Below are 10880 nucleotides of genomic sequence, written 5' to 3' on the forward strand. Positions count from 1 at the left end.
GTTCCTGGGGTTCTGCATACCCACATGGTGAGAGACAGAAGAACCAGTGCTAAGATCCATTCCTGGAGCTCTCTGGGCCCTAGAAACAGGCGTGTGTGTGTGCGTGTGCATGTGCGAGTGAGCTGGAAAAGCCGGTGTGTAGGAGCAGTCACCCCAGGGGCCCAGCAGTGGAGGAACCCCACCCCTGGGCTCTGCCCTGGTGCCCGTGGTCGCAGAGGCAATGGAGGCCCCGCCTTCACCACACCCCTCCAGCGGCAGCCCTATCAGCCTGGGCAGCCCCTCTCCTGCTGTCACCCCTGTGCTGCTCCCGGCAGTCCCAGGATTCCAGCTGCAGAGCCCAAACCTTGTCTTGAGCCTTACGCCCCCCCCCGCCCCGAGCTCAGTGCCTCTCCATGGAGGGGTTCTGGAAATCCGCGGGGCCATCTGGGGATGCCGCGATGACAGGAGTGCAAGGGGCCGTGGACGTGAGGCGGCCGGCAATGCGGGAGAGTCCTGCATAGTGCCATGTCCTGCACGACTTCTGAACCCTACTTCCATCGGCACAAGAAGTACAAAGTCATGCCAGCACTGTTTAAATATACCCTTTACTGAGATTCGTTCACAATTTTAGAGAATTATGTCACCAGCAGCAGCACTGCGTGTGGCACTGGGCCTGCCAGCCCGCGACAGCTACCCCAGCCCGCGTGTGCAGCTACCGCAGCCCGAAATGCAGCAGGGATGCCGAACGCTCCTGTAAGCACACGAAGCCAAACGCTTCTGAAGAGCCAGGAAATCCCGGATACCAGCTATTTTCATTAATATATTTCATTTTTGCCATCCTATATTGAGAATTTGTCACACACTGAGATTTATCACAAAGACCACATACAGAAACGATTTGGGGTTTTATCTTCATTTTTCTATCCTACTGATACTGTCCTCAGGGGATGCCCATCACCCCCACCCCAACTTCCCTGTAAGCTTTTTAAATTCATCCTCTAATCCTAGACTTCTGTTAAAGGTTTTGGTCTCCAAAGTACTTGGCTTGGTGAGGGATTTAAAGATGGGAGACCTATTTCCTAAGACACGTTGTCAGCACACATCCCAGGTCCTAATGCAGGAAACTAATTATTCCAATGCTACCCTGACACAGGCAGCCTGGCTCATTGCAAAAATGTCACCCTTCCTCATTTGATCGACTTCAACAGTGTTTGGCCTTGGCATATTATCCCTATCTCAAATGAAGGTATTTCCCCACTTTCTCTTAACATAGAGAAGTCTGGTCTGTTACTTCTTTTATTACAAAGTGCGCCTACTCTCTCATTTTTCTACTTTGGAATAGGTTCTGATCTTTTCTTAAATCCAAATGTATTCATTACACACACATGCCAGCACCTAGCTACTTTATCACCTGATGAAGGCATAGTGAGCATTTATATTTTGAAACATATGTAGTTTTTTTATAAATTTCTTTTTACTTCTCCCTTATAATATGGACCTTTAGACTTTTTGTGAGCAGGTTATGTCACCTATGAATTTATTTTAGGATCATAGGAGGGGAATGACAAATTTTTTATAAAAAGAAGGCATGAGATCTGATACAGTTGAGAGCCCCTGCTCTAGAAAGTTTCCCTTCCCAGCCACCAAGTTCTTCCAAAGACAGTTCCTTCCTGAAATTCAGGACAGGGATTTTGGAGTAGGGAAGCTAGATTTCTGCCTTCTCAAGCCACAGAGGCAAATAACACCAGCACATGTCATGCCACCACCACCCAGGGGTAGCCCAGAGCCTTGCAGGTGGACTGATAAAAGACCAAAAAGACTGGCCAGTTAGGGTAGGCCGCCTCTCAACCACACACAACACGGAGCAGGGGACAGCGCACTCAAAGGACTGTGACCCCCAGAGCTGCCACTGCTGGGGCCAGGCACAGCTGAGACCCGTGGCCACTTCAGAAGCAGCAGACTTCATCAGAGCACTCCGCATTCCCTTTGATGGCACCTGTCAGGACTAGCATGTGCTCAGTGGCAGCTTTGCTCCCCACTGCCCCACACTAAGCACTGGGCAGCCTGGATGCACCAAAGGGAAGAGGCTGAAAGCCCAGACAGGAGTTCTGAGAAGCAGAGCGTCAATTCAGGGGGCATGCGGGAGCACCTCCATGGGTCAAGAGAGATGCCTGGTGCACATCAGTACGGGGAGCGGGGATGAATAATCAAGCTTTCAGAGCTCCTAAAGGACACTGCCCCTGGGCTATACTTGCCAACTGGCAAATAAAGGGGTGCTGATATGCCCCTAAGACCTCTTGGACCTCACGCTACTCCAGCGACCTCAGGAAAGCCAGGAACCCCTGATCAGGAAGTCCACCTATCTCTACAATCTCAGCTTGCTCATACAGACAGGCAGCCATGTAAACAACGTGCAGACATCACCAGTGCTGGAGAAAAGGACAGAAAGAGCCTGCAGGGCCACTGAGGCCTCCTACCACCTTGGATAAGTCAGAACAAGTTAGCTGATACAAAATACCCCAGCATGACGAGTGGGGAGGGGACAGACACTGTGTAGGGGTTCTCCCCATAATAACAGATCATCTTCCTGTAAGACAGGAGTAACTACCTGTTGTGTATATATATATATTTCTTGTGTTCTGAAATCCTTGAGCAAGAAGGAAGAGATGGAGAAAGCAACCCCAGCTGAGGAAAAGGACTGAGACAGCAAATCATCATCCACCCTCACACATGAAAAAATAAAAGCCCCTATTTCAATCTCCAAATCAGTTGCCAAGAAGTCAGGACTTGCAGCAAATTTATGGATAGTTTTATACAAAAATATGTTTTTGTAACTATGTATGGTGAGGGATATCAACTAGACTTATTGTAGTGATTATTTCACAACAGATGCGAATCATTTAGGTTGCGTACCTGCAACTAACATCTATGTCAATGACATCTCAATAAAAGAAGAAAAAAAACAAAAACCAGACATGCAGGCAAAGTCACTGACCCAAAACTGGAATGCATTTCCCCCATTAAAAAAGGCTTTCAGTGGTGACTATGTTCCCAGGCTTGCCCACAAAGGCAATTCAATCTCAAATTGGACCTATGTATGGGTTGAAAGTTTACTAAGAATTCGGGGAATAGAGTAAGTGGTGGAAAAGGTATAAGACAGAGTTGAGTCCCCCCCCCAACCGCAGCCCTGGCACTAGGCAGTTTTGAAATAACAGGAAAATTCTTTGCTGCACAGCCATCTACTTTCTGTACCTCGTTTATACTCTTCTCAAGCCCTTCTCAGCATTAGCCTTTCGAAAGCCCCACTGCTGTTGCTGGGGAAGGAGGAGAGTGACCCTGGCAAAAGAGCCTGGGGTGCAAAAAATGGAGCTAAAACAACCTGAGCAAAAAGGTCTAGGCCCCTGAGATATGATGATGTGTTTGGGGATCTCCAAGTGGTTTCATGTAACTAGAACAGGAAGTGTTCTACACTTCAGTATTCTTGCTCTCTTCCTTTGTGTTTTCTTACCTTCGCCAAACCTTCACTTCACCCAGTACAAGTCCTCTAACTAGGGTAGTGACGCAGGCAATCTTCCAGAACTTGTTAATGCAGCACGCAGGACTCAGAGCACACAGATTCTTTAAGGGTTCACATCTCTAACTTTGTGTGCTTTTGGGTGCATGCACATGCGCGCACACACACACACACACACACACACACCTGCAGTATATTCATTTTTTTCCTGTTAATTTCCTATACATAAACTCTCCCATTAGTCTACAGGCAGTTGCATTTTTAAGAATCTCGATTAAACAAAATGAATCTTTAATGAATATTCAATCGTGACCTTTCCAGAAAGCACAATAATTGGGGAAAAAAAATATATGAGCCTTTTTTTTTTCTTTTTTAAACAAACGCGGCCCTAAGTTGAGAAGGATAGAAAAAGGCAACAGAGGAGTTTCCTGTCTTTACTGCCAGTTCCCCTACACCATTTCTGCTTTTCATCGCTTCTCCTTTTCTTCCATTTCTGCATCTATGGACTTTCCATAAACTCCAGCAGCAAGACACAGGCATGCTGCTGTCTGGGAACAGCCAGATCATAGAGAAAACACAGGTGTCCTACAAGCTCTTCCCGTCCTCTAAAGTACCTGCCACAGCTTTCGGCAAAGAGGCTCAGGCACCTACTGGCCCAGGTCTTGTGCACAGGCCTTTTGAGTTTTTCCAGACAGAACTCTGGTTTGTACCAGGGGCCAGTAATTTTTTTTTCTGTAAAGGACCAGAGAGTAAATATTTTAGGCTTTGTAGGCCACATGGTCTCTCAGCTATTCATTACTGTTGCTGTATTGTGCAACAGCCACAGAAAAGACATAATCAAGCAAGAGTGCCTATGTCCCAATAAAACTTTATTTACAAAAACCGACAGCTGGCCAGATTTGGCCCGTAGGCCACCGTTTACAATCCCTGGATTATATTGAGCCACCTCTATGACAAGACTGGCTTGTAATCAACATGCTCACAAATAAGACACAGGTAATAAGGCCTTGTCATATGTACCATAAATTGTGTTAAATAATTTAGGATCCATACTTGCATTTGAAACCTAAACATATTACCTACCATGAATTTTTCTTGCCTTTTGTTAATAAATTTTTGCCACTTTTACAATTTAAAATAGAAAAGAAAAACAATCCATAACACCAACTATTTACTAGTTCTATAGCAAATCCATATTTATTTGTGCATATTTATCCTCAATGAACATTCTTTATAACCACTATATGCTTCTTGTTTTAGAGGACAATGGTTTTTTAATATGACTTTTTAATAACACCTACAGCCAAAAATTGGTGGTAGTGTTGGCAGGGGAAGAACTGCAGATATTTTAAGGTCAGAAAGAACACAAGGAGTTAAAGCAGGAGGAGATGATGGTGGCACCAAGGAGAGGAGGGAGATAAATGTCCAGTCCGGGAAAGAAGAACAACAAATTTCATTCTGGCCAAGAACTCCAGATGTCTCCTGTCTTCCTCCTAGCTTAATGTGCTTCACCTCTCCGGATAGTTCTCCAATTAAAAAAGTAATATCACAAGCCAAAAAGAGAAAAAGGCGCCAAGAGTCAATTATGGCCGTGAGGGCCACGGTGAGGAACACGGTGGTCATACAAAATGAGTTGACTGGATGACCAGCAGCAAAGTAACCCTGAAAAGCTGCACTGACTCACAGGAAATGCAGACTGACCAGTGATCCGCGAAAATGCCAAGTGCGGAATCAGCCAACCAACGGGACAACCTAATCACATTGATCAGCTTGCTGTGCTCACCCATTTCCACCCCCTGCCAACGCCCCCCCCCCCACCATGATGCTCAGACAGCATTTCCTCCACTAAAGTTTCCTTCCCGCTGAGTTACACTCCAGCTGCTCTCCACTCCCATAGGTCAGAGCACGCCCTGGGCACATCTCCCATTCGCCACACCGCTGTCAACTACCTACACCACAACACCTAAAATCTAGGGCCTGTTCCTTGTGCACGTAACTAGCCCCTATTTTATCGTGTGTCTGAGTACCTAAATCTCTGAGTCTCCGTCACACACGTGAACATCAGTTAAGAGTCGGGGGGGAGGGACGCGCAGAGGGGGAGTGAGCTCAGCTGCATTAGATCACGAAGCCCAAAGGCCAACAATAGGAATTTGATTTCGGGTAGTCAGTCTCATGAAGGTGCAAAGTTGTGTCCTCAGGCTCAAAGCAGAATGCCCCCACAGCAGCATCCATCTGTCTCAACCTCTGGGAACACATCCCCAAGTGCATGATGGGGTCTCAGCACCAAGAATAGGGCACCTTGTTACATTATTACTACAGTTATAATAGAAGTGAGTTATATTCTGAAAATCCCAACTAAGGAGCCTCTTACAGCTCAAAAGAAAGACTCCACTGTGCATATATTTCTAATTCCTATATGTCATATCTAAATTACACAATCCAGGCTTTCCATTAATTCAGAATGGCCTTCTGATAGGTTTCTATGAAGTAACCATTTCTCCTCATTCCATAGCTGTCCATGAAACTTATCATGCTAGTAAGGTGGCATGAGAAAATGATCTTCTTGCTTTAATAAAGATGTTATTGTTACACTAGATGCAAAATATGTTTCTTTTGTTAAACTATGAGGATAAGCTTCTGGAAGGTTTACTAGTAGGGAAAGGATGGTCTTCTGTGGCAAAACAATCCTAAGAAAGGAGAAAACCAAATAGCTTTCTCTTCCATAAACAGAGTAGAGGTGTTCTGGAGTACTTATAATAAAGTCACTAAGTTTTCCAGCAGACCATTCAACTCTGGAACAGAAGACACATTTCCCAATACATAAGAGGATCTAAATCTTTCATACACCCTCTGTGAGGCTAACCTTAAATATAAAAGCTACCTGCAGGGCGCCTGGGTGGCTCAGTCGTTAAGCGCCTGCCTTCGGCTCAGGTCATGATCCCAGGGTCCTGGGATCGAGCCCCTCATCGGGCTCCCTGCTCCATGGGAGGCCTGCTTCTCCCTCTCCCACCCCTCTGCTTGTGTTCCCTCTCTTGCTGTGTCTGTCAAATAAATAAATCTTTAAAAAAAATATATATATATATATATATAAAAGCTACCTGCACACAGGATGTTTCTTCCTTCTACTCAAACTATGCCATCAAGAAGAAAGCACAATAGTGCGGAAGGCATCAAGTATAAAGCTAGCTAGCGTTTACTGAGGGCTTACATTGTGCCAGCTACCATGGATTATTTCTTTTAATCCTAACAACCACATTATGATGTACACTACTCCCATTTTATAAGCGAGGAAGCAAATTTTGAGTAACCAAAGTCAGCAGCTACAAAAAGTGGCAAAACTACAACTGTAACCCTGGTTACGGGATTCTGGTCCACAACCACACATCTACACAAGTATGTTTGCCAAAATATGGATCAGCAGCACATTGGGAGGTGGCAAGAATGCAAGGCCATCCCACATCATGGACAAATTAGAGGGATCAAGGGAAAGCTCACGGCATAATGCTACCACTGTCTACACCTTTAAAAAGTTTAAATTACTAGATAATAAGATCAGAAGGCAAATCACAAAATACAGTTGACCCTTGAACAGTGTGAGGGTCAGGGGCACCAACCATATATAAGTTTTGACTCCCCAAAAACTTAACTGCTAGTAGCAAACTGTTGACCAGAAGCCTTATTGATAGTATTTTGTTTGTTGTATTACATACTGTATTCCTATAATAAAGGAAACTAGAGGAAAAATTCTTAAGAAAATCACAAGGAAGGGACGCCTGGGTGGCTCAGTCGGTTAAGCGTCTGCCTTCGGCTCAGGTCATGATCCCAGAGGTCCTGGGATCGAGCCCCACATCAGGCTCCCTGCTCAGCGTGGAGCCTGCTTCTCCCTCTGCCGGCCGCTCTCCCTGCTTATGCTCTCTGACAAAGAAAATCTTAAAAAAAAAAACCAAAAACACAAGGACGCAAAAATACATTTACAGTACTATTAAAAAATACATGTGGAAGTAGATCCATGCAGTTCAAACCCATGTTGGCCAAGGGTCAACTGTATAATAATTTTAGTGAGGCAGCAGAATGAGATAATGAAAAGAGCCCTGATTTAGAACCACTGCGCTTGTGTCCTGGTCCAAGCTAAACACAGAGACTCAAGCCCCTCATGATAAAATTGTCATGATAAAAATACAGCTCACCCTTTTGTTGTCACCAGAATAGTGAGAATATAAGAATATAAGCGAGAATATGCCAGCACTGTGCCTGGCAGAAAACAGATACTACAATAGTTTGTTTCATCTTTTATTTCAAAACACAAGTAGGGGCGCCTGTGGGGGGGCTCAGTCGGTTGAGTGGGGAACTCTTGATTTCAACTCAGGCTATGATCTCAGGGTTGTGGGACTGAGCCCTGTGTCTTGGGTGCCCTGGCTCAGTGGGGAGTCTGCTTCTTTCCTTCTCCCTCTGCCCCTCCCCCTGCCTGTCCGCTCTAAAATAAAATGAGTCTCAAACACACACACACACACACACACACACACACACACACACAAAGACAGCTCCTGTCTATACTGTAAATCCTCCCTGGACACCTCCCCCTCCTCTACCCTCAACACACTCACCCACAGAGAAACTCCTTTTTAGGTGCATCAGTTTCTCTGAGAAAATAACTCTATCACTCATAATCTGCCTTCTTTTAACGGCACATGAAATAGTCTAGATAACAGTATTTCTGCCTTATTTCATGCTTTCAATATACAGAAACAAGGTGCTATTTAAGTACATGAAAGCAGTTTAGAAAAAAATGTTAAAACAAGTAAGATAACATTTCAAAAGCAAGAAGTATTGAAATAGGCAAGCACAGTATCTTGAGTCAAAGAGTAAATTTGACTCAGGTTTTCTCCAGCCTTCTCTCTCATACAACACAACTGGTAATCTTAAAAAAAAAAAAAAAAAATCAGAGCACTGTACCAAACACTCACATGTGGTTTTTTCATGAAGTACATTCTCAGACTGAAATCAGCCTGGTAGCCTTTAAAAATAAAATGGCCCGAGTAAAGCTAAGATGTTTCCACTTTGGTTTTGTTTTTTTTTTTAAACAAAAAACTGACTTAAGAGTAAACGGTCTTTAGTGAAGAGTTCATAGTTGTGAGATATTTGCTTTGCCATTAAAAAGTGAAAGCTCCAACCGTAGAACCACCAATCTTTGAAGTCAGAAAACGAAACGCATCTGTCTCTACCTCCCCTATCCCTCCTCTCATTTCCTTACAGACCATGGCTCATAATCACGGATGCACAACGGTCCCTTCATTCCTACCAAACCACCCAGGTCTGAAAAAGTGTGAAGCATCTGTCCCTTAAACATCTACAGGGAAGTTGCTAATCAACATCCTTGAGACTCAACACGGAAGGGCAAATCACAAACTTGTTTCCTAAACCAGAAAGCAGATGCTTCTGGTCCCCAGTGAAACTGAAGGCTCCTCCCACTCACAGAAGAACGATAACGGGTTTCAGTTCTTTTGATTCATTTTTTAGAAGACGAATTTTTAAAAAGCAACTAACTGAGCACACGTGTTCTCCTTTCCACCCTTACATATATTTACAATCCCTCCATTTTCTTCTTCAAGTTAGAGAAGTCCATAATAAGTACACTCGCTTGAAAGGCATTAGGAACTCATTTTGAGGACTGAGGTCTAGAAGACAGGCAGAGAGAGGTGAGCAAGCCGAGTTCGGTTGAGTTTTCTTTCTCATTCCCGCACTAGCAGGCAATTACGCATATGTGTTTTCAAACAAGAAAAGCGTTTGGAACGCACAACGATGCAAAGTAATGCGAGGCACAAGAAAAGGGCACGATGCAGCTGGCGTGCTCTGTGTCACAAAGGGGCTCGGGCACAGCACTGAGAGTCTGAGGCTCCCAGCTGCCTCCCATCGCATCCGGTCCCAGGTCCCAAAACCAACGGGCTCGGGACCCGTGAGAGCGAAGCGGACAAGCACTGGGCGCCCCTCTCGGGGGAGTGGGGGGGCGAGAAAGTGACGGGAGACTGCGGGAGCGCGGGGAGGACGGGTGGCGGGTCCCGCGGGGCGAAAGGACAACGGAACGGGGGTGGAAGGGGGCGATGTGACAAAGGCGCAGAAGCGCCGGTTGCAGCGCAGGCCGAGGGTGGCGACCTGGGCACCGGGGCCGGGGATTAGTGACCCACGGGAGGGGGAGGAGGCTTCTGGGGCCCGCGGCAGATCGCGGCGCGTGAGCCAGCCCGGAGGGGCGCGTGGCCCGGGCGGGGGAGCAGGCGCGTCAGTCACCTGTATTGTTTGAAAAGCTGGTCCGACTCCCTGAAGCCGTTGTTGAGCAGCATGTTGATGCCAGCCAGGGCCAGCTCCGCGTCCTGCAGGGGTGCCGCCGCCGCCGCCGCCACGGTCGAGTCTCCGTCGTCCTGCCGCCGCGGCCGCTGCTGCTCCGAGCCCGCCATGGGCGCGCGAGGCTGTGCGCAGGGCCGAGGCGAGGTGGGGCGACAGCTGCTGCGGCCCCGGCGCGCCCGCAGCCCGGCTCTACCTGCCCGGAGCGGCGCGCAGCCGAGCGGGGCGGGGGAGGGGCGGCGCGCGGCTGGGCGGGCCGGGGCGGGCCGGGGGGAGGAGCCGGGCCGGCTGCAGCGCGGCGGGGGACGTGAGCGCCCAGGCCGCCACCTCCCGCCGCCGCGGGAATTACTCAGCAGCCGCCCGCCCGCCTGCTCCTCCCGCTCCCTCCGAGACGCTCCCCTCGCGCGGGCACCCAAGTGGAATCCGTTTCCGGGTGTCTCTCACCCCGCCGAGCCAGGGCCCGAGCGGCCGCCGCCCCTGCTTCCTGCAGCCTCCGCGCGCCGCCCGGGTCCCTACCGGCCCGGGTCCCCACCCCGCACCCCTCGCCCCGCCGCCCTGGGCCAGCGCGCCGAGGCTGCTCGGACACTCGCGAGGCACTGAGGCCCGGACTTTGACTCTTTCCTCCAAAAGAGCCGGACCTGGAGGTCGCGGGGAAGCAAGCGGGCTTGAAAGGGGGACGGGGAACTGCGCCTGGGACGCAGCGAGAGCGCACGGCTGGAGACCACCTGGCCGCACTCGGCGCACTCTACCCTAGTGTGTAGCGCCTGAAACCTGGAGCCGGCGGCGCCCGCGACCCCCAACTTTGTCCCGACCTTGGGGCCGCCCCCCTAGCCCAAGGTAGCCAATCCCCGAGGAGGTGGGAGGCGGGGGCGGGGCCCGAGGGTACCTGCCGGCCAGCTGCCGGGAGCCCCGGGCTGAGGAATAGAGCCGGGAGGATCCTGGATCCTGGTACGCACCCTTTCTGGCCGCCACCAACATTTTTGCCCGATGGGGCAAGAGGACAAATGGAGGCTAATGTGGCAAATACCTAAATATTTAAAGTTTATAAATT

The 10880-nt window shown here is 48.5% G+C and overlaps 1 protein-coding gene across 1 annotated transcript in view; it reads right to left on the bottom strand.

Moving 5' to 3' along the window:
• The window catches only part of TTC39C (tetratricopeptide repeat domain 39C), a 102858-nt gene extending 92785 nt beyond the window's left edge, over positions 1 to 10073 (bottom strand). Inside the window, exon 1 of the mRNA XM_036098143.2 lies at positions 9776 to 10073. Coding sequence (XP_035954036.1) covers positions 9776 to 9942 — 167 coding nt within the window. The 5' untranslated portion in view covers positions 9943 to 10073. The remainder of the gene's footprint in view (positions 1 to 9775) is intronic.
• Positions 10074 to 10880: the final 807 nt, after the last annotated feature.

This window comes from Halichoerus grypus, chromosome 13, assembly GCF_964656455.1.
Source record: "Halichoerus grypus chromosome 13, mHalGry1.hap1.1, whole genome shotgun sequence".
Classification (NCBI taxonomy): Eukaryota; Metazoa; Chordata; class Mammalia; order Carnivora; family Phocidae; genus Halichoerus; species Halichoerus grypus.